Source organism: Condylura cristata, unplaced genomic scaffold (genome assembly GCF_000260355.1).
Source record: "Condylura cristata isolate star-nosed mole 26May11 unplaced genomic scaffold, ConCri1.0 scaffold00015, whole genome shotgun sequence".
NCBI classification, from domain to species: Eukaryota; Metazoa; Chordata; class Mammalia; order Eulipotyphla; family Talpidae; genus Condylura; species Condylura cristata.
This window is the reverse complement of record NW_004567116.1, coordinates 22067449-22092454: the sequence shown is the minus strand read 5'-3', so window position 1 is coordinate 22092454 and position 25006 is coordinate 22067449. Positions and strand designations below refer to the sequence as shown.

Sequence of the window (25006 nt, the reverse complement as noted above, 5' to 3'; positions counted from 1 at the left end):
CACACACACACACACACACACATATATATATAAAACTTTAAAAGCTGGTTCTTTTTTTCTTTGTTAAGATTTATTTATTTATGTATACAGAAATGGGGGTACAACCAGAGGTGCAGGGGTGAAGAGAGGAGTCAACAGAAACAGAATGGGGAGCAGAACAAGCAGATCAACAAGGTACACTACTGAGGGGAGCAGTGGGCGAGACAGGCGAGGTCTGTTGCACCATGTGGATACCTCTGGGGCAGGGATCAAATTTTACTGAAGCAGCCATAGCTTGGCATGCCTTCCCAGTGCAGTGCTCCAACCCACTGCGCCACCAGGGAGGGCCCTGTGTCTGATATTTTTGTAATATTTCATAATTCTAAGTATATAGAGTTTTTACCTCATCAGATAAATTTATTTCTAGGTATTTTATTATTTTTGATGGTGTTATAGGTGGTATTGGATTTTATTTTAAGATTTTTTATACATATGAGAGCTAGGGTGCAAGCCACAGATAAGGGAGGATTAGAGATTCACCAGAGATAGAATGGGAAAACAGAACAGGACAGGCAGATGTACTGATATACACTGCTGAGGGGAGCAGTGGGTGAGACAATAGGTCTGCTGCATCATGTGGGTCAGCTTCCTGGCAGGGGATGGAACTTGTGCTGCAGAGGCTGAGGAAAGCTTCATAGTGTTGAGGCTTAACCTATTGCACTAACAGGACAGCCTGGGATTGCCTCTTAATTCTTATTTTTGGTACTCCACCATTAGAGACTAGAAAGGCAACTAATAATCTATTTATTGATTGTCTATCTTGCATTATTATTAAGTTCAATTATAAATTCTAGCAGATTTTGGTGGAGGCTTTAATTTAAAAAATAGCCCTCTTTTTTCAAGTGAATTAATAAAGACAGAAAACGATTAATAAACAAGTACTTTCAAGTTGGTTCCACAGAGAACATATTCACAAATTTTAGCCCTCCACACCTACAATAAGAACAAAAGGCAATGAGATGAATAGATTGGCTGTCCCTACTGATTTATGTACCAGTGGAGCAAATTAAGCTCCTTTTATATGAGATAAGTATTCTTTAACCTTTAGTACAAGAAATGTTTTAATAGGCATTATTAGCCACCTCTTTCCCCACTGCTTTATGGTATTATATTACTGCTACTTCTGTCACACTATAATTAAGATCTTGTCAGACTTTCTATTCTAAACCAAGATAAACATCACTGAATATCTTGACTTTCAAAACTTCATGGGCCTGAAATTTTCCATCTAAGGCGACAGACATGGTTAAGTTTAAGTGTTATGGTGAGTGGGGGAGGACACAGGGCTGCTATTTTGTGTTGCTTTGTTTTTATGTTATTTTAGTAAGCTCTATTTTGTTTTATGCAGAGTAATAAAATGTTAAAAACTGAATTGATCTATACTTTATGTATGATTCTACCAGCTGTGTTCACATAAATTGAGGTAATACTTCTTGTTTTGTTGTTAGAACTATAAAGCCATCAAATTGTAGTAGATTACTTAGTATATATATTTTACACATGGTTTTTGGTCTTGCCGATCCAGATTTGGTCAGATTTGTGCCTGGATGGGCACATGTCATAGAATATGAAATTGAATAAGCAGATAACTGTCACCTATTCATCAGGCCCTGGGTTTGAAGTCCAGTGCAAAAATCTAACCTTGCCTCTTTGGCATTAGAACTCACCTAGAAATGTATGTAATCCTCAAAATTGCCTAATTTCTCAAAAGCTGTAGGTTTCCATATATTAGTTATTTAAAATAACTCTTCAGTGAACATGAGAGTGCAAATATTTCATTGACACCCTACTTTCAGTTCCTTTAGGTTTATACTCAGAAATCACATGGCTAGATGATATTATTTAAAAAAAATTTGAGGACAGGTCTTGTTATTTTCCATATTGGCTCCATCATCTTTCTCTCCACCAAAAATGTATAAGTGTTTAAAGTTCTCTACATGTTTCCCAACACTTACCTTGTTTGTTTTTGATAATTTAATCCTACCAGTATGAAGCAATAGCTCAGTGTGATTGGATATGATTTGATTTGATTTCCCTGATGATTATATCTGACTTTAAAACTTATGCTTTGCGTATGCCTCCCCTAATTCCCCATTGTCACACTTCCCTAAAATAGTTATTATCATCAAGCATCTTATTCTGTGCTTTATCATATTAATAGGATCGCACAAAGCAACATGACCCTGAAGAGGGACCACACATTGACTTCTGATGGACAAAGTGCTCCCTCCTGTTACCTTCACTTGTAGCTATTATTACTTCCTTGGATTTAGTCCTTAATGTGTGTCTCTAATAATAGATATAAAACAAAAGAAAGCCACAATTTGAATAATCATTTGTATTATCAGACTGACAAAGAACATGCTGAGCACTCTGCCTCCCTCTAGTGGCTAAATAAAGTCAATTACATGTATGGTCGTCTCAAACTTTTTATTTATTTATTTTCAATGCTCTATCAAATATGTTGTATTTTGCTAAAGGTCACATATCCAGTAAATTCAGTGATGATGCAAAGCATTCACATACTTAAAAACACAGTATTTCTTGTACACAAAATTTATATTCACAAACTTTTTTGCTTTAAGACAAAGCGTCCATAATTGCAATGGGAATTTAGTTGTTCCATGTATCTACTAATCTATTGTTACCAGCAAAATCTAAGCAATTGTATAACAAAAATAGGATTATATTTAGCATATATACATTAATAATGTACACAATTTAACATTACACCAGAAAAAGATATTTAACACAAAATTTTCCTTTATTTACTTGGGGGTGGGGTGGGGGAGGAGAGGTTGGTTTTCAAATTTCATAGCCTAGATTTTTGAAAATACTATGAAATATGTTAAGTATATTCAGTAAAATGGTAAAAATGAATGGATATTTTTCATACTGAGACTGGTCCTATTCTATCAAAAATGACAAATATTCACAATCACTAAGCTGGCTTCAGTTACAGTGGTGCTGGAGAACCTAGCAAAACCCTTTATTAGTGAGTGAAGCAGAAGAATGAAGTTGTACTTGCTAAGTCACCACCCTGCACCTTAGCATGCAAAAATCCATGACCTGGGAGTGTGCTTTCATCTCAGTGTCTATAAAGTGAATTAATATGCCCTCTTTTATTGGTATGTTGAAGAACATACTGTAGTAGTCTTTTATGTGCCTTTGTTGTTCTCTCGTATCTGTAATTTCAGATTCTGATTTAATTTCTGATCCTTTTTTTTATTTTTTTTATTTTTTATTTTATTTTATTTTTTTTTAAAGATTTACTTATTTGTGCATACAGAACTGGGGTACAGGCCAGAGGCTCAGGGGCGGCGAGAGGCTTCACCAGTGACAGAGTGAGGAGCAGAACAGGCAGATCGACGAAGTACACTGCTGAGGGGAGCAGTGGGCGGGTCAGGAGAGGTCTGCCACGCCATATGGTCACCTCCAGGGCAGGCGGGCAGGCGGGAATCGAACTCATGGGGAAGCGGCTTTAGATTCTCAGTGCTGTGCTTTAACCCGCTGCACCACTAGGGAGGGCCTCTGGTCCTTTTTATCTGGGGTTTCTTGTTTTCCTTAATGAGCCTAGCTGAGAGTTTATCAATTTGTTTACCCATTCATAGAACCAGCTGTTAGTTTATTTGATCTGTATTGTGATTTTTGTTTCCATTTGGTTTTCTTCTGCCCTAATTTTTCTAATTTCCCACTTATTTTGCCTTCTTTTGTTTTTTTCTTTTCTGATTCGTTAAAGTATAGCATTAGAGTGTTTATTTAAGATCTTTCTTGTTTACTGATGTTGGCTTGTGTTGCTGTGTCCTTCTCTCTTGACAGTGCTTTTAAAGAAACTCGGGATCTGGGATGTATCTCAACAATTTGTTTAGATTCCAAGTAATTTTTTATTTTGATTTTTTTGGTTGACTCTAACTTTATACCAAATTGATTGGAAAAGTTGTGCAGTATAGTTTCAATTTTGATCAATTCTTGAGAATGTTCCATGTACATTTGAAAAAGTAGGTATTCATTTCTTTTGGAATGAAAGGCTCTGTAAATGTTTATTAAAACTATTTGATCCCTGGTGGCACAACGGGTTAAAGCACCACATTATAAAGCTCTCCGAAACCACTGCAGCATGAGTTCAATCCCTTGCCAGGGGGCTGACCCACATGGCGCGGCAGACCTCTCCTGACCCACCCACTGCTCCCCTCAGCAGTGTACCTGTTCTGCCTGTCCTGCTCCCCACTCTGTCTCTGCTGAATCTTCTCACCCACCACTCCTCTGTCCTGTACCTCAGTTCTGTATGCATAAATAAATAAACCTTTAAAAAAAATTTGATCCTCTATTCCATGTAAAGTCATTATTTTCTCCTTTACATTTTGTTAAATCTCCCCATTAATGTCAGTAGCATGTTGAAATCCCCTATTATCGTGTTGCTGGCAATGTGATGCTTTAGGTCTGCTAATCGTTGTTTTATGTATTTGGGTGTGTTTGTGGTAGGTGCATAAATATTGATGAAAATTATATCTTTCTCATGAATTAGTTTCTTGATCATTATTTAGTACATGCCTTTGTACCTGATGACTTCCTTGACTGAACATCTAATTTGTCTGATATCAGAACAGCACTCGAAATCCTTGCTCCAGTCTTTCCCTTTAATTCTATTTTTGTATTTAGCTCTGAAGTGAGATTCCTATATGCATAATATAGATGAATCATTCAGTTTCATTCACACGATGTTATTTTTTGTCTTATAGTTGGTGCACTTCAGAATTTGCATTTGTGTTGATTATCAATGTATAAGGCTTATTTATTGACATCTGTCTTTTGTTTTCTTTTTCCTTATTTCCTATTTCCATGTGTTTCCATTTTTGTTGTTGCTGTTGTTGTTGTTTTGTTTTTCCAATTTGGATATCTTTCCTTAGTGATTTTCTCAGTTTCTTTATTTCTTCTGAGTGGTTTTATTCTAGTTTGTGTGTGTGTGTGTGTGTGTGTGTGTGTGTGTGTGTGTGTGTTTTGTGGTATCATGCAGGTTGTTTCAAACTTCCTGTATCTAAAACATTACTGGTGTTGACTCGCTGTCATTTGGTTATATAGATTCTGCCCTCTCCCTTTAATGCTTTGTTGCTGTCTTTTATTATTCTGGCTTGTACTTCTGATTCTGTTCTTCCTCAAGTTTATCTGTTCCTTTTTTTTTCTTTCTTTCTTTTCTGTTGATAGTAAGCTCAGGTTTTTCCATCATACTTACATGATAATTTTGCAAAATAGAGTGTTCTTGAATGGCATTACTTTTTGTCTTTTAGAATTTTATATATGTCACTCCACTGTCTTCTAGCCTTGTGAGTATCTGCTAAGAAATCTGAAGAAACGGATTGAGGTGCATTTGCATGTTATATCCATCCTTTTATTTTCTACAGTTTTTTATCTCCTTTAATATTTTATCTTTCTCTTTTGATAATTGAACAATGATGTGTCTTGGTGAAGGTCATTTTGCATTTAGACATTTCAATTTTCTACTAGCTTACCATACATCTATATTAAAACGTCCACCTTTTGTTAGGCATAAGGAGTTCTCAGCTACTATTCTTTGACTATGGTCTCTGCTCTCTCGTCTTTTTGCAACTTCTGAATTACCCATTTTTCCTAGGTTTCATCTTTTATTGGAGTCTGATATTTAATATTTCTAATTTTTTTCCAAAATCTTATTATTCACTATCCTTCCATGGGTTATTTGTATATTTCTATCTTCAACTTTCAAGTATATAAATTTTTAAAACAGCAAATCTTGCTGTAAACACCACATTAACCTTCTGTTAACACTTACATTCCCAGACATACTCTCAATACCCTTTATGTTATTTTTAACTTCTGCAAAGCAAATTTATTTAATGGCAGTTTACTCAAAGTATACTAAGTACTTTGAACTCTTAGGCCAGGACTTTTGAGAAATTGTTATTGATTTCTGTAACAACATCATACATAATGTATAGTTAGAACTTTAAAAGACAGTGAGCATAAAGCTGAAGAGACAAGTGTGCTCTATTCCAACCAATAATACAATATATAGAAGGAAATAAAACTTATGTCTTGTCATTGTGACGGTGTGTGTCAAGACACAACAAAAAATTTCAACTCTTAATTTCCAGTGACCATAATGCACCGATTGGCTGTAGTGGGAGTTGTAAAGTTGTATGAATGATTATAGTGTTCATGTTGGTGATTTTAAGACAGCAAGATTCATGGTACATAGATTTGAGAAATTAGCATAGTCAGATATGTTTACAGTTCAGCCACTTCAGAATCTGTGAGCTTGATTAAAATTCCTTTGGGTGTTCTTCACAAAATTATCCTCAATGCTCTGAAATCATATGTTTAAGAAATCGATGCAAACAGAAACTTTATATCATAAAACTGAAAAAATTCAGATGGGAGTCAGTCCTCCAGTCTCCTTCTCCTGTCTCCTGTCTCCATTTCTTTTTTTCCTCTTTGCTTTGCTACTTCCCACAGAATTGACCAAGTGGTCTAAACACCTCCCTAGAATGGTACTTCTTCATAATTTCTTTTTCTTCTTTGATTTCTCAAGTCAAGAAATTTGCAAGGCCACTGAGGTCTTCATGTGCCCTCTCTGTGACAAGAACTGCTCCCTGCAGAGACTCAATGACAGCTGTATCTATGCCAAGGTGAGTGAATACCCTCACTTCTCCTCCCTTTGCTTTACTTTTTCTAGAAAGCAGTTAGTAAAAAGTCCACTGGAAAAATTACTTTTTTTGCAGAGAGCCTGTTACATTTCTTTGGAAATTTTCTATAGATTTCATAGGAAGTTTTTAATAGGCCAAATGCCTCTTTCCTATCAAAAGGAGGGCCTCTCCCCATCTTTATTCTCTTGAAAATCACCCTTGATTAACTGTACTTGACTCTTCTTTCTCTCCACACTCCATTTTTCGTAGAGCAGTTCTTACATCAGAACTCTAAGTAAAATCTTAACATCGTAAGCTCTAACCACAGATCTCTACTTCTTGTCTCCCTGGCATTTCCCATATCACAATACTACCCATGTCATCAACTTTGTAAGTCTAGCACAATGATGTTATACTTTTGCCTCCTCTTAATAGAGCAAGTCTGGAGGCTTCCCCAGGTATAAATTTAGCTTTATCTCCCATTACATGTATGTAATGAACATAGATGTATACTTCACTGTGTCTTACAGATGTGGTTTCTAAAAAATGAATGTTTATATTATTGAGTAAAATGCCCAAAAGATTTGCAAGCAAGCTTAGCAATAACAATAAAATAAAAACAGTTTAATAGAAATAGTTCATAAACTATGGCAAATCATGTCTATTCAACACGACTGTTGTTAAGCATGACTTTGTATTTACCACTTTTCTAAAACATGGCTATTTCTGGAACAAAGAGAGCCATTATTTCTTGTTGACCTTTAAGCCTCCGTGTGTAAAGTCTGCTCTGACTGTCTAAGAGGTTGTGTCCTGCAGTAGATCTGTTTAAAAGGAAAATAGAGCTATTCAGCTGCTTGACAGCATCAGGTATCTCTGTGGGATGTTTTTGGAAAGGAAAAGCTGAATTCCCCACTGGGCATAATTTTATAAGCTCTGTAGGAGAATTTCTTTATGGTCCTATTTTTCTTGTACATAATGTATGCTAATGCCTGTTGTGAAAACAAATCCTTACAACATTTTTAGAAATCCCATGGCTTAGCAATCATAAATGTTTCAAGCCATCTCATAAGTCCCATACTTACCTGCAAACCTTTCAAAGGAGTACGTCTGTTGTGTAATGATGTACTGAATTATAGCACCATTGAAATGTGCGGTAAAATATATTCCACCTTAGCTACATATTATTGTTCAGTGTGTGCCAGATGTAACAGTTTTTAGCTCCTAATGGCTCCTCTGCCCTGAAAGGTTAGTGGCCCCTTTTCCCTATAGTTTCTGTGGTATTTATGTGACTGGCAAACACCTGTTGTCTTGGCTGTACTGATTTAATCTCCCTCACTGACACAGAGAGGACTTCATGTAAATGAAAAGAAGCAGCGGTAAGCTGAATGTGTACTTTATTAAAATCAAACAATCCTTACAAGTTTGAACATGTATCCTGTAACAACATATAATTGTACATTGCACCTTATGAAACTTCAGACTCTATCTGATTCAAAAACACTGGATTATCCTACATGTCCAGTGACTTATGAAACCTCTTAAAAGCAATTTAAGATAGGATCCTTTATTTCTTATAACCACTACTGAACAAACTGATGGCACATTCTGAAATAGAGTGAAGAAAGCACTGTGGTACTTACGCAGTGCAAGTACTGACTCACTGGTAGATTCTTACATTTCTCAACATCCCTAACCTTGAGAGTTTTGCTGACCAAAAGTGCAGTTAGGTGTATTAGCTGTCTCAGCTGCTCAGCTATCTGAAGTTATCTCACACTTGTAGCTTCACCTTCTATAGCATCAAGATAGACTTCCAAAATTCAGAATCCATTCTTAGAGGTTGAAGCCTAGAAATCTGCATATTAACAAATTATTTAGGTGAATCTGTTTCCTAGGGCCACATTGTAAGGAAGATTTTGCCCTAAGTAAGTAATTGCTGAACTCTTCTAAGCAGAAATGAAGGTAAAGTCCTAATGGAACCAGAAGGGAAGAGAAAGCAGAGGTAAAGTGTTCCCTCATTTCTTCCCAGGTTCAAATCATATGAAACAGTTGCAAGATCCATGGAAGGATTTCATTTCTCATGTTTACAAATTACAAAGTAATACAAGTTCCTTGGGGGAGATATCACAGTACCAAAATGCAAACCCTGATCATTGTATTGTTTTAACCAAGAGTGTGACAGATATTTCTGTTGTTTTCTGTTAAGGTGACATATCTTTTTGACAATGGAGGGACAGTCTTCTTTGCTATTTTTATGGCAATATGGGGTAAGTATAATCTTTCGTGACTTACTTTCTAAGTTTTTTAGTTGATTGCCATGTACACACACACACACCATGTGTCAATTCAACAGTGAAGTCTCTGATTCAGTACTTCCTTGGTTGACCCTCTTGACACTACTGCTTCCTTGGGAATTTAACTCTTGCTCTAATCCAGTAATCTCTAAAGTTTAGATTTTCCTATATTACTACGGATTTTGTTGTTGTTCATCAAAAGCAGGTGATACGAACAACTAAAACATTCTAGAGTCCAAAGTAAGCTTCTTGTACTTCTGCTGGTGGAAATGAAACTCAGAAAATGTTTTGTTTGTTTAATATAGCCATTCACTATATATTGAGAGGAACAGAATCTTTCCATATATGATTAAGAGATGATATATCTAATACATAACAAAATCCTATTTCTGTATCACTTCTTGGAACTATAAAAATAATTTAACATCTGAAAACTGTAATTATTATGTAAAAACTACCTTTTTTAAACAACCAATTGATTTTTTAAAGGATTCAATTAATTGATGCCTAAAGTAAGTCACACAAGTTGGAATTTCTCTTTGTAAAGAAGTGTTGACTGTAGTCTTTGTCAGCTGGAGAGTTGAAAGAACTGACCGTGTATGTGCTGAAAAATAACAGGTCACCCTGTTCAATTAAATTCAGAAGCTCTGTTATGCATTCTTTCTAGCTTTAAGTTAAAAGTCAAAACTTAAATTAACTCAGTTTTCATTGGAGAGAACGTCAATCTTGATTCATGATGAGGCAGTGAAATGTCAGTGAAAAATCTTTTGTCTCCCCCCCAAAAGATGAAAATGGTAGTTTTGGTTCTTTATTTCATTGAAGGAGTTTCTTTATCCTTCAGGAAAAAAAAAATCCAGTAAGAAAAAAATAAACCAAAATATAAATTAGGTTAATGAAGATGTCAACACAGTCCAAAGTGTTGAAAGAAGGAAAACCTTTGGACAACTCATCTTCTCTTCGTGTTTCCACCACTTGCCTCATGCTTTCACGGTTCTCGTTGGCACAAGCCACACACAGTGCTCTTACATGAGCTTTTGGAAGATGGGCCCATGAAAGGGCCAGGTGGGTGCACACTTTCTGTCTGAAGTCTTTTCCTCTTAATTTTATACTGAGGTACGAAGTGGAGGGATGTCATCCATGGGGATGCCATCACGTGCGTTTTCTTGTCCTGCTGGCATGGATGGATCATTCACAGCTGGATTGTAGTAGCTGGAATTCCCAAAACTCACATCATAAGGTTCTGGTGCATTGTCTAATCGCAAGACTAAAACAATAACCAAAAAACAAAACAAGACAAAACACTGTGTTATAGTGATAATCTGGAAAATGCAAGCATGGACGTCTGCTAGACATAAGGAACTGTTCTATATAGATGAGGAAAAGGTATTTCATTGAGGTATTCTTTTGGGGTACTAGTTTTGAAATTGGAAATGAGTTACCTTACAAAACACATCTTTCTGAGACTAAGAGAGCAGTTTTACTTCTAAAATCTCTGCAGGTAGGGCAAAAATAAAGGAATAAGGGAAACATCATAACAAAATCATAGCCAGTACTTTACATAGAGAATCATAGACTTATGACTAATTGAATATTTAATCTTGTGAATTCAGCCCTGTATTCCAGAATTTTTACTATTAGGGTAAAAGTATTAAACATTCACTTTAAAATATGTGTTATTATTTTACTAAGCATCTCAGTATCTTTATGGTTGAGCTCTTGAAGGTGAAGATGGCAAAAAGCTAAACTTATCAGTTTGTTTCTTTCTGATATATCTGTGTTAACATTGAAACCTTTGACATTTTCCACATTTTTGTTATTTTTCAACAAAACAATGAAGTTGTTGATTTTTTGACAAACAAAACATTACTTCCTTAGTTATCTGGACTCTATTTTCAAAATTATTATGACCAAACCTGGTGTTTTTATTCTTATCAGATTCTTTTCTCATTCTTAGATGTTTTAGCTACCACCACATGAGTGGAAATTCCTGAATCAAGGTATATTGTGACAGTATGTCTCAGATATACAACTCTGCAGAGATTCTACTTTAGACATTATAATTTTATAGAGGTTTACTGTATTTTTGAAAGTATAGAAGAATTCCAAATTAATCATCATTCAAATTACTGATATAACGAGATCAAACATGCCAAAGGGTGGCTTTGCTGGCAATTTTTTTAAACATCTGTGCCACTGTCTTCCAATTTTACTGTTATGCATTCAATATAATGGTTATATTCTGATTTTATACTTATGTTTACATTAATCTTTGGTAATAGTATGAGATTATTATTTAAAATAAATTATGACACAATGAGCAAGTTGCAAATCATTTTTAATTTTTACTCACAGGCCCACAATTATTTTTGCTTATTTGAAAACAATATTGTAGATCAGAATATATCTTGGTTCGTTTCTGTCACAAGAATCTCTCAAACTCTTCTAGATAGTTTAGTGAACATTAACATCCTCACATAATTAAAATAACTGCAGATTAATTTCTGGAAGTTGTTTTACCTGGCTCATTTCTGTCATCATAAAGTCGTCGGTGAGAAAATGAATCTGTTTTCCTCTTCCCACACAACAGGTAGCCAACAAGACTGAGCAATGATGCACCCAGTATAGCACCTAAAATGGCCCCAAATACTACTCCTGTATTTCTGTTCTCTGGGGAATAAGAAAAAAAATACAGCCATGAAATAAAGTAATTGCTCAAAGAACAGAAATATATCTGTATACAAACACACACATATCCATATTTTCTGAACACAAAGGAATATCTAACAGTGTTTGCATAAATATTAGATAATGGTGGTTCTGTGGCTGTGTGTGTGTATTTATAAATTATGTAGTATTTGGGATACACACACACACAAACACACATATGATTTGATGTTTATGTCATTATTATAATCAGGGTAAGTTGTGTTAAAAATCATTGAATTTATCAGTTATTTTCTTAATTTTGCAAAAATAAAAATATGGTTAGACCTGAAAAAAACAAGAGTGAATTTTCATTAAATATTCAGGGTTCTTTCTATGTTGTTTTAAACTTTAAAAGAATCCCTAAATGAAAGACAAAATTTTTAATATAATACAGTTGTTTCTGTACAGCTAAATTCTATTTTTATGGTGTTACTGATGTAGGGACCTATAAGTTGAGAAGGATTTCTTTTTGTTGAGTTTGTTTTCACTTTTTAAATAACAGACTTCTCTGTCCCTGTGATTGCTGTGGTATCAGAGAATTTATAAATTCACTAAATGCATTCCATTTTCAAAACCCACATACACAATTTTTTTAATTTTTAGATGGGGTAATATTCCTAAATGCAATCCCAGATAGTTATCTAAGAGAGAACCACCTGCGGTATCATAGACCTCCTTCTTGTCTAATAAGTTACATTCCTTACAATATACATGCCTAACTTGGAGATTCAGTTTTACACAAAACAGCAAAGTTAAATTCATTTATGTTTACCTTCTTGGGGGTCTGGTGTATTTGGAAAATTTGAATTATTAGTCAATTCCGAGGTGGGCCGTAGAGTTGTGGTTTCTGGATAGGGGGTGAACCCCATCGTGCTGTCAGCAGTTGAGGTAAGCCATCCATCTGGCCGCATTGTCAAGGGGGTCCTGGACATAGTATTTGATGTGGGAGGGGAGGTACTGACTGAAATGGTACTGTTGTCAGCTTCCATGGTTTCATTGACCACAGAAGTGGAATTTTCTGAAGATACAGCAGATGTAACATTCAGAGGTGTTGAGACTGGCCAAAGATTTTCATCTGCTACAGATGAGTTCGCAACAGATTTATAAGAAGCGTCATTAGTCAAAGGAGGGCTTGTAGAAAACGTAGATGTGGGTCTCCAAGTCCCAAGAGAGTCTGCTGAAACGTCTTTTAAAATCTCTGTTATTTCAGGGATTTCGCTTGAAGGATCTAAAACAGAGGTTTTATTTGCTTTGGGGTCTTCATTTACATGTGCCAGAGGAACAGATTCTTTTTTTGTTATGAAACCTTCTGTAATGTTTTGTGCTGTGTTTCTTTCTAGATCACCTTTCCCATGGCTTCCAAATAGTAGTGAACTAAGCAAAATTGAAATGAACAGAGTTTTGACTGAGGTCCACATAGTGGCCTTCTTTGGTATAGGTGGTATCAAAGGGAATCTGAAAAAAAAAAAAAAAAACCCAGTCATTTAGTCATTTGAATTATTAAATGAAATATAAAGTATTTTTAAATATACATATATATCACTTTTTTTAAGTGATAAAAATCTAGAAACATAGTGATAAGGTAGTAACATCATATTCTGAATTCCAAAAGTATGTTTTATTTTGAATTATATATTAAAACCAGAATCTCTGATTTCTACTTTCTATTTAATATTCCTATCTTCCTTTCACAGAGGGAATGCCATGCAAAAACTTTGTCAAGCCAGATACCCACCACCCTACTATTTCAAAAATCATTTATTTTGGGACAAGTTGAAATAAATATATATACTATATTTCTTTAATATATATTCATATTTAGCATATTGTATTTGTATATCATATATAACTAATATTTATGTATGTAAATATAGATTACTAAATTTTTTTTTAAATATTGTACGGATAAGGCAGGTAGAAGGGACTGATTTTTTTTCAGCCTATTTTAAAAAGCATGTTTTATATCAAGATGTAATTTGGAATGTTTATTATGGATTAATGTTACTAATTGTACACTAAATGTTCAACTATAAAGTGTGTCAGTTAAAAAACATTTCACTTCTAGCTAAAGATTTATAAGAATTTAAAATTGAGCGTCCTTTTTTCACAATACTTTTTACTTGGTGATATTCCTCTATTCGCCCAAAATTAGGGAAAATCAGGAAGAACTTGAAGCTTTAGGATATTCGTTATTAGTATTTTCTTACTGTGTAAATTAAGAATATGTTGGGGAAATGTGTGAAAAAAAGATTATATAGTTAGATAGAGGCATACTTCTCTGTGCTTAAGGGTGAATACGCCCAGTTCATAGAGAGGTTATGGGGAAGATATGAGAGAAATTTATATTAAAATTCTAGCTTTGACACAAATAAGCTGTGAAATATTATAATAAGCAGTTGTTCTAACACTATTATAACAATCATACTGATTTCAATGTTGTTCAGGAAACTAAATGAGTTTGAAGAAACAAGTACTCTAAACAGTATCTGACCTAATATAAGCCATTAGCCGACATAGATTCCCATTTCTTATTTTCATAGCAAACTGTAAGTTGATTGTAGTTTGCAAAGTTTATATATCATTTATATATAAAAAAAAGTTTATATATCATTGCTTTTCACAGTGACCCCTTGAGACAAAAAAGAATCTTGAATTATTCCCATTTTGCAGATGAAGAAACTGAGGTTCAGAATGGCTAATATTAGAAGCTAGTAAGTAGGGGAGGTAGCAATGAAAACAAGCTTACTGACTGCAACATAATAAGGTATAAAATCTAAAGTGTTTTAATTAAAAAAAATTTAAATAATTTTTAAAGTTGTTAGACTTTTCTTTGAAATCTGAAAGCTGATTTTATATTCTTTAAATTGGACTTTTTGGCATATCCTTCACTATAAACTACCAGGATAACTAAGATACTAAAAGGGAGTTGCAACTTCTATTATTTAGATTCAGTATTGCTTGCTATTTCTCTTAGTTCTCCCAGAAATTTTTACCAATATTTTGATACTTGCTGATTTTTTATAATGTTGGAGTAGCCGTATAATAGCCCCTTTGATTATCTTTTCGTTTTCAGTCCCCTTGTCCCTTTGCTTAATGATTTCTTACATAGTGGTACAACTTATATGTGCATCCTGATATAATACTTGACAGTTGTATGTGAAAATTAACAAACTAGAGTTAAACATAACATGGGTGGTTACCACAAACAATGCAGAGCTTGAAATGCTAGTTAATACTGTGTGATTCATTTATATAAAGTTCAAAACAGACTTGGGAAAGGAAGAAAGCATTATTGCTCTGTGGGCATGTATGGGACTTCTGTGTGCTGCTGATACTCTGTTTCGTGACCCATTAGGGATTACATAGGTGTTAAAATAGCTCTATTTACATTTTGCACACTTTTCTATGGTAACCAAAAAAAATTGATTTAGACCCTAAAAATTGTTAGCATGACAGGAAAAAAGATTACTAGTATACATATAGAGTTTTGCATTTTTTTTTCATTTAATTCTTATCAAAATCAACCAAAAATGTGGAGGGGAATATTCATCCTGCTTTACAGATGATAAAGTGCAGCACAAATAATGTGTAGATGTGCCAGCAGAGGGGGTTAGGGCTCAAGCCGTGATGTTCAAGCTGTGTGATAACAGTTACAGAAGAATATAAAATTTGGTACTTAGCTGCTTTTTGGAAGTTTTCACCACCACCAATATATATTTTGAGCACAGCTTCTCTAGATTTCATTATTTTAGTCAGAACAGTTTATAATCCCAATTTTTTTAAAACACTGGAAAATGGGCCTTCAACCTTAACTGCCTCTCTAACATATTAGTTATTCCCAACAATTGTCTTATGTTTGCTAGGTGGACATTTTTACAGATTCACAAAGCATACATAATTAACCCAGAACTTATAGTTCATCAGCATCCACATCTTGTTAAGCAGATGCCTCATTTAGCACATTTATAATATGTTTCAATTTAGTTGTACATGCTTACATGTCCTTTTCAGAAACATTTTTTCCCATGAATCCCGTCAAATTCATAGAAAACCTTACATTCTTTTTCCTCACCTGCCAGCAGTGATCTTATTAATCTCTGAATTGTACTTGGCCATCCATTTTATCATTATTGTACAGTTTGATTTGCTTTTCCTAAACCTAGGCCTTCTGGTTTTCTCCTCCTAGAAAAGTAGTCACCAGAAAGGGAAAAACATCCATTAGCTATTCTTCCAACTTTCTCATAATGTTCCATGAGGAAGGTGGCATTGAACTTTCACTCCATTCCCACAGTGAGAATCCACATATCGAGAACTAACAAAGTGAGTTTTGTTGTTCTTGTTTCATTTTGCCTGTAACATTGAACCACCAGAGGGATCTTTCTAGCCTTTGCCCAGCTTTTGATTGTAATTTGAAAACCTAAGATTTCAACAGTCATTGAGCCAAGCATTCTGTTACTGCCTATAATTTATCTCCACTGAAAAAGAGCAAGGGAAGAGAAAGAATAATCTGGTATGTTGTAAAGACTATTTGCAATTTATTAGGAAATTCATAGCATTACAGGTTAAGATTATTTGAATGTTGATTAATTCCTAGTGTCTGGCACAGCAGTGTGAGGTAACTCTGTTTCTAGGCCCTGGCTTCTAGAAGAACCCAGTTATAACTGATTTGAGTCCCTTCCTCTTAAAGAAACAGAAATGATAGAAACTGAAGGCAACAACTATTCAGAACCACAGCCCTGGATATTTGATGGAGTAAAGACTAAGCAATTTTAAGTTCACTCCATTCTGAATTGAACTGAAGTGTGTTGTAAAAAGCAAAGACTTAATAAAGATGGTGAAGAAAATCCAGAGAATAAATGAAATCTGCATTCTTTCTCTTTGAACTTTCTGCTCAGTTTCTCTCCACTTCAGATATTTAAACTATGTTATATACTTGTTATATAAAGCTAAAGTTTTGCTGAATGATGGATGGCATTCTTAAGTGTGCCTAAGGTCATCTGTCAACCAGGTATACTGTGGAGGCAGACAGAAGGTGGGATGAAAGAAAAGTGAAATTTCAGAGAAAGGGAAATTCAGGGAACCAGGTAGCATAATTTCTCCTCATGTTCTTTTCACTTTTTTCCCCCTACATGGAAATCCCCATTCCCTAAAAAGGAATTTTGAGTGTATAACTTGTGAACAGAGCTAAGATCATTACAAACTTAAAAAACTTCTAAGTTATAATTATTATAAAGGGGATTTAAAAAAAAAGACAGGAGCATGTCTATCTACTAGCAGATACCTTGAACACAAATTTCAAAATTTTCTGCATGTATTGAAATATTTTTATTCTAGTATTCATCAGGTTTTTTGTTTGTTTGTTTTACAACATACTTGCAGAGCATGTATTTCACTGCTTTTAAAATAATTCCTCTACACAAAGAAAATTTTCTGCTATCTTTGGTGCTGGCACTAAAAAGTGGTTTCACATTACTGCTCTTGTAGAAGCCTTTTGGAGCTGGTGAAAAGAAAAGGTAACCAAAACAAAACAGAGGCCCTGGAGAGAAGCAAATCCACACTTTGAGCATAAATTTTACCTCCCTTTAAATGCATAAAGTCATCATTCTGCCATTTTCCTGTTGTTACTGAATCAAAACAAAACTTAGCCAAGATTTGACAAAAAGGAGGTACCCTGGTTAGGTCAGGTAATCAACCCATACAAGGGAAGAGAAATGCTGGCCATTCTAACAATCAGAAGCATGCGTTTGAAATAAAATTAGTTCAGCCACACTGACAGGAGAATAAACATAAGTTTTATAGCCAAGTGACTAAAGAGTCATACACTGCGCTAGCACTGCTCCTCAGTTGTTTTCCGTCATTCCTTGTTTTTGTTTCCAGGCTACACATGAAGACAGGTTTTGTTTGTTTTAGTCACAGGAAACTCAGACTGTCATGCAGCCAACACCACAGCAGACCTAGTGTGTTGCTGCGAACGCCACCGCCAGTCAGGAACAGCATTTTGTTTTTCTTAATGAAAGAGCCCCATAAATAAAGACATTACAAATTATGCTGGGAGAAATGCCTCTTTCATAAGAGGGTTTTGAAAGAATGAAAAGACTTAACTAAACAAAAAGTGGAATTGACCCTGAGGCTCTTAGGTATATCCTTTCACTTTGATTTAAAAAGAGAAAGAAAACAAAACTATGACTTTCCACTCAGCAAAAAAAAAAAAAAAGTTCAAAAATGTCTGGACATCATTCTAATTATAAAACATAGATGTTCATGAATCCAAGAAAATTTGTAGAGTGTCATACCTTCTGCTAATTTGGACATTCTGAGTTCTAAGCTTCACTATTTGAAAATGTCAGTGTCAAGTTTAAGAAGAAAGGCTATGTCTCCAAAAGAAACATTCTGGATGCAACTTCCAGGCATGGAGTTTTCAGTTATCTATCATATTTCACTGTCTGTATGGGTCAAATAGAAAATAGGTAGTTAGTTTATTGCTATTTCTTTAATTAGAGGAGTACCACCTAACCAAAACTGAAAATAATTTGAAGAAACTATGTCTTCATTCCATGAAACATCTTTAGCATCTGAGGTAGCTCTTAGATTTCAGTGAATTGTAGACATGTGTACTTACTAAGTAAAATAATTATAACTGGAACATTTGCCATTTTTTTTAATTAAGAAAATCTTTGGAAAAAATATATAGAAACATAATTCATTGCATTAAGAAAATGTTTTTCCAAAAGTGATTATATTCTAATACTTGAGCAAGAATCTTTAAATCTAAGAACTTAATTTAAATCTAAATTTTAAATTCATATCCGTGCCACCAGTTTGACTTTAAACATTTGGCAGTCTTTACCAGAATCCTATTTAAAAACATTCTACATTCTAACTGAAGTCATGTATGTTTTATTTAACCCTTTGTCGGTTTTCATCATCTAGAAAATTTGGCAGTAATTCATAAAGTTAATTCATTCAACAGTACACATGTTCATTTAGGTAATTACTTAACGAAGTACGACCTGTCTTTACAAGGGTCTCCGTAGCTTCTTGTCAGACTGTTCTGTCAAAAGTTGATTCAAACTTTGATATTCTAGTAAGAGGGGGGAGAGGGAGGTAGAGAGGAAGAGAGAGAGCTGGAGGAGAGATGGGTACCTGTGTAAACCAGCATGTACTTACCTTCACGTCTAGAAGGTGTTTACAAACAGGAACTAAAATATCATAGTTGTTCTGGCTGGAATGAGTCTGCTGTGCATTAGAAAAAAGCAGATGAGTTACGTGTGATGATGTCCCACTGAACAGAAGGCAGAGAAACACAATTAGGTGGGGCTGGCTTGTGGGACTGGCTTGTGTAATAGAGCACCCAAGAACCCGACTGACCTGCTTCTCAGCTGTCAGCGTTAAGATATCACCTCATTCAGGCTTTAAAAAAGAAAGAAGCCCAACCCTCCAATTTTCATAGGTTGGTTGTTTTGACTTGGGGGCTGGTTGGTTTTCTTGGGAAGCAGAACACGGGGCATCCCTTTCATCCATTTCTTGCTCTAAACGGGAAATGGACAAAAGCTTTGATGACGTGTCCCGGTATGTCAGAATTTGTGACAGGGAGGGTTGTCCCTTTGCAGGTGAGAAAACCAAAGTGAGTCATGCTCGGCACCTGTTGCTGTGTGCTGGCTGTCAGTTTTCCTCCCAACTCATAAACAAATAGTAGGATGTATTGTAAAACCTGAATGGCAAAATGTAGCAGGGTCAGTAGTAAGGAGCCTAGTCTGCCTCACACTGAAATGGATTTTTAGAAAATCATACTTAACACAAAGTGAAGCAATGTTTATTAGAATCCTTGAGAACACTGTGAAGCTTTGAGTTAGAAACAATCGCCACAATTGAGATCAGAATTTTTGCTGACTTTCAGGAGTTTGGGGAGTAACTACTCGCCTGTCTGAGAATACGTGATCCTAAGTAATCCTGGGAGCCTTCTCGATTAAGTAGTTTCCATCCCGTGTTCTCTTTGCTTGTACTCTCAATTTGGAAGCTGGAAAGCTTGAGGCATGCCTGGGTAGTGCTTGATTAAATACTAGAGTTGATTAAATACTACAGTTGAGTAACAGCCTAGCATACTTCCTTCATGGCTTATGAATAGGGCAGAGAGTGAAACTGCACTTTCTGGGATACTCTGTACATCAGTGTTTGTGGATAGCACCAAAAGTTGGCCCACTCAGTGTGCCTGCAGTTCATACTTAGCTTCTGTTGTGGAAGGAGATAGTTTTCATCTGCTGAGAAAAGGAAACTTTAAGATTCAGGAGCTTCTCTTTGAGTATAAAGAATCTATCTGGTTCATTCACCCAGGAAAGAACTGCATAACTCTATGGTTTTTAATATTCCGAAAACCGAAAGTCCTTCAGATTGTGACTAGAAATTAAACCTACTCCTAAGAAATACTCACTCAATGGATATGTAGCTGTGTCAGCCCTGGTACGAAAAAAGACAAGTTGAATTGAATCAAAAGACTGGTTACTGAGTAATGACTTAATAGAACTCAACTGGTTATTTTCAGATTAGCCAGTAACTAGGAAAGAAAACTGAGTGAAAATATATTTTATGCGTATTTAGAATACTGAACCTGACTTTATAGGACCAGATGTACCATACCCTTAGGTATTTTCCTAGATCTGAGCCTAAATATCATTACCACTTTCTGACTTTACCATGGTAATTATGGCTTATACCTAGTTTAGAAATTACAAGGCACTCAATTCTGTTTCAGCTATCCACTTTCAGTGTCAGATGAATCAAAATTCATCTCCCATGACCCTGTTTCATGAAGACCCTAGGTGTGAAGTGACCTCAGAATCTTTGTCATTACTGCCTTTGTGATAACCATAGACTTTTTCCTCCAGATAAACCCTGAATGAGCATATCTGGAAGAGAACTCATAAAATAAAAACTATATATTTAATTCCTCTGTTACTACTTAGCTGTGATCGTAATTCTTTGTGAAATCAACCTGGACTTGGACTTAAAATGTAATTTCTTACCAAACAAGTCTGCCTGAATACATTTCCAGGTAGATGCTGTGTTCTAGGTAAAACCAGTCCCATTTTGGACCTCGTTTCTCCAGAGGAACCCAACAATGTCATCAGCCAAGCCAGCTGAGATGACACATTGTGCAATGCTTGCATAACTATTTTGTACTTAACTTCTGTGGTGCCTTTCATCTAATACACCAGTAGCTTTACACCCAGTAATTAAGTCTTACAATACATATTGGAAGAAGAAATGCCTCCTCTTTGTCTGAAATGGTGGAACCACTTACAAGTGGAATTTCCAGAACATGATGTCACTGATCAGAAAACAGAACCAGATGTAGTATGTGACCAGGCCACAAATAGAAATACATTAGTCAGAGTCCAAATGGAATCAGTTTTTACAAATGTAGAGTACTATGTGCCTCACACTAATGTTACACATAGTGACTTTATTTCCATAGGTCAAATCTACTAATGATAGTTTATGAGTTTGAAACAGAATATAAATTTAATTCATATTTTATTTCCCCACTGGAGCATGAACACTTTAAGCAACAAAGAAATATTTGATTAATAAAATATGTTACATTATAGTTATCTTATTTGAGGGTGTCTCAAGTAAAATCTTTATGAATACATTGAAAATTGAGTGCATCCTCAAATTTCTTTGGGGATGGTAACATTGTTCAAAATTCTGTTAGAAAAGAGAAAGGTTGCTAAGGAAATATGCGAATGAGTGAGTGTAATAGTAGCCTATTAGACTACATGTAAAAGATAGTGAAACAGGAGAGGAAAAAAGAACAAAGAAAATATTGGGAGGTCAATGGATTGAAAAACTGGTTCAAGAGATTATGGGGATAGGAAATTATTGGGAGCAGGCTAAAGAATGGATTTGATAATTGGAAATTGCGGAGGATTCACTTTTGTCATTGATCAAAAGTATGCAACTAGGGTATATGTGTAAGGTAGAGTCAGTGAAAGCAACTTTGAAGATAGAGTTCAAAGATCAGAGAACTCAAGGTCCTAGAAAGATTATCTCTGTATTATAATTTCAAAGAATTATGTTGGGAGTCCTGTGGTTAAGAATTACACTAAGCCCGGAGTTAAGATATCTTTGAAGATATTAGGGATGTGTCCCCAGTGATTGGTAGGTGACTTTCACAAGGAGAGATAGTAGGAAGAATAGATTGATAAAGTGAGGTTCTAATCTGTGAATCCTTTGCGAGGAGGGAGAGAAAATGGCTTTAAGCAGCAATGAGGAGCAAAATGTTCACCACCTCATCTTTCATACTTATTGGAGAGAGAGAGAAAAATGGCCATGACCTGAGAAGGTTATCTGGAAAGTGGAGCTTCTGGGGCAGCCCAGGTTTCACGTAGAGCAAGAAGGTGAGGGGACATGAAAAGCTTTGTCATTGCCAACTCTTGAGTATAGATCATAGTGAAAGTATCTTAAAGAGTTGAGGGAAAAGTAGGAGATGGTCACATAGGCAATTCCTGTTTCCCTAGAACCAGAGAATATGACTCTGAGGTTTAAGACACGATCTGAAATTTCTGGTCTTCTTGAGGTAAGTGATGTGAGCAGCAGAGTTAAGAGGCGCAATGATACTACTAGTCCTAGTGGACCCAATTGGGAATGGTGACAAGGATATGACATATATATGTAGCCTTGGGGAAGAGGATGTCTTGCTGGAGTGATAAGTTGGGCTACCTCAAACTCCTGCTTTTTAAGGTGAAGCCTCTTATTCCCAGTTTCCTAAACAATTGTCCAGTCCTGCAAGTAGTAACCTGCTGTCGCTCTCTTTTTCAAGTTCATGTGTTAAATGGAAATATATTTATATGTATGATATATTGCTTTCAAAAAAATTATCAGAACAGGCCCTCCCTGGTAGCGCAGCAGGTTAAAGCGCAGCACTAACAAGCTAAAGCCACTTCCACATGAGTTCGATTCCCGCCTGCCCCGGAGGTGACCACATGGTGTGGCAGACCTCTCCTGGCCCGCCCACTGTTCCCCTCAGCAGTGTACTTCGTAGATCTGCCTGTTCTGCTCTCTACTCTGTCTCTGGTGAAGCCTCTCGCCACCCCTGAGCCTCTGGCCTGTACCCCAGATCTGTATGCACAAATAAATCTTTAAAAAAAAATTATCAGAACAGATAATAAGAAAATCCTGGAATCTCTTATTAGTTTCTTCTTAGTTTGGAAGTTAATAACTAAATAATAACCTCAACAGCAATAGTACCCTGAAATTTACTGAATGTTCTCAGCCTAGGGTTGGGGCCTGGAAAGAGTTGGAATAGATATAGAATGAGACACCAAGACTAGGTGTGTGCACTCCGAGTAGTTTCTTGATTGGCTCCTTGGCTCAAAATCAGAAGCAAAAATAAAAAAGAAAGAAAAGTATTTTGAAACCAAGTTCGCACTTATCAGCTAACAATGAGAAGTTACCACTTCATCTATTGTAAGGGTTATGAGTACCTTGAACATTGTATAGATAAAGTCTATATAGTAAAATAGAAATATAGCAGTTTCCTAGACATTGAGATGTTTGGAGATTTTAATGGTAAACACATGTAAGATTTTTAGGAGGATATCTAACACATATGTGTTTGCTTGATTAAAATGTTGATGGGAAGATACACAGTTTTGAAAACTCTCTTTAAAAAAATACAAAATTCTGAATACACATTGACATGTAAAACTAAACTCAATAAACACAAACATGTAATCTTTTGAAAGCTCCAAAATATATACAAAGCCAAATTCCAGAAAACATCATATAATGCTTAAAAAAGTACTTCTGGTACCTCCCTGGTGGTGCAGATGTTAAAGTGTCAGTGTTATCAAACTATTGTCAGCCACTGCATCATGAGCTCCCCTCAGCAGTGTGTTTCAGTAGATCTACCTGTTCTTCTGCCCACTCTGTCTCTGGTGAATCTTCTCAACCTCTCCCCACCCCCACCCCCTCACTTCTGGCCTACACCCCAGCTCTTATATGCATATATTAAAAAAAAAATCTTTAAAAATAAAAACTTTCCTAGAAATTGAGCCTTTCATCTAATTCAAACTTTCATCTTTCTCTAATTGAGTTAATTATTGAAAGTTACTTTTTAGAACATTGAGAAGTTTATTTAAGCTTCATAATTTATAATTGGAATGTCATGTGAATTTTTAATACTGCACATTTGGGGAAATACATAATGTTTTCATGTATAAGTTTAACTTTTTGAAATAATTTTAATAGAGTACTTCTAGTTCCAGGCATTTCAAATTCTTTTTTTCTTCCATTATCAGTGCTGGGCCTTAGAGAACATGTGTATTCATTGTATAACTCTTGGACTAGCACTTGTCAGAGTCAGCATCTAAACATTAAAATAGTTATCAATAATTGAACAAAACATGGTAGTGACTATAAACTCTACAAAGGCATCTTACTAAATCAAAATTAAATGTATCCCTGATTAACATATCCTTTGTCAACAATCAAGAAATGCAGGGCCAACATTTGGAGGTAAAAAATTCTGGCTTTATCTACAGTGAGTTTTAGATACTTTAAACTTGTAAGTACAACTATTCAATTATTCTTTGACTAATTCAGTGTTCTTTGGAAGTATGGACAAGAATCATTAATTTTTAAGCATTAAGTTTTCCAAGAAGCACTAAAATATAAGAAATTTTGCATTTCTGCATATAATGGTCAAGTAAAAGAAAAAACAATATTTTCAGTCACAAACATGTATCAAAATGTTACCAGGGTTTTCCTGCAAAGGATAAATCCTCCAAAAAAATTGTAAAGAATTACATTTTAAAGAAATTTTTATATGAAGATGGCTAGTAATCATTTTTGATTAAAAAAATAATAAGTCTAAGGACTTTAGACTTGTTATTGACAATCCACAAGATGTATGAGCAGCTATCCTTGTAGTTCTTGATCTCATTTATATCCATTAGAAATGTACTTAGATATTTTGTCTTTGATGTTAATATCTTTCCAGAAGAATGTTGCAAAGTATATTGCTCAGAAATGGCTGTCTCAAACCACACTTGGAATAATTTTTTCCTTTATCATGAAAAAAATCCATTAATTTGCATCAGGATCTGAATTTTAGCAGTTGACTTAAACAAATAACTTAAACACTAAAAAATTCAAGTTTCTTCTCTGTTGATAAAGATCATAATTTTTATTTCAGCTGGGTTGTTGGAAATGATGGCTTCATTTACAAGCATTTAGCACAAAGTCTGGGATGTTGTAAGTGCTCAAGGAATGTTAGTTCCCTTCTTTCTTTTTGGCTTTGTGTTGAAACTC

General features: G+C 35.2%; 2 protein-coding genes across 5 annotated transcripts in view; one reads left to right on the top strand and one right to left on the bottom strand.

Annotated features, from left to right (window-relative positions):
* The window catches only part of ANO3 (anoctamin 3), a 246431-nt gene that overhangs the window by 185245 nt on the left and 36180 nt on the right, over positions 1-25006 (top strand). For all 4 annotated transcript variants that reach the window (XM_012725477.1, XM_004682971.2, XM_012725478.1 and 1 more), the window contains 2 exons: positions 6605-6701; positions 8902-8962. In XM_012725477.1, the coding sequence (XP_012580931.1) occupies positions 6605-6701; positions 8902-8962 (158 nt within the window). The remainder of the gene's footprint in view (positions 1-6604; positions 6702-8901; positions 8963-25006) is intronic.
* MUC15 (mucin 15, cell surface associated) lies at positions 10093-13142 on the bottom strand. Its single transcript, XM_012725480.1, has 3 exons — positions 12468-13142; positions 11507-11656; positions 10093-10253 (listed from the first exon to the last, which is right to left on the bottom strand). Exons 1-3 carry the CDS (start codon positions 13111-13113, stop codon positions 10093-10095), a joined length of 957 nt encoding a protein of 318 aa, XP_012580934.1. The 5' UTR covers positions 13114-13142.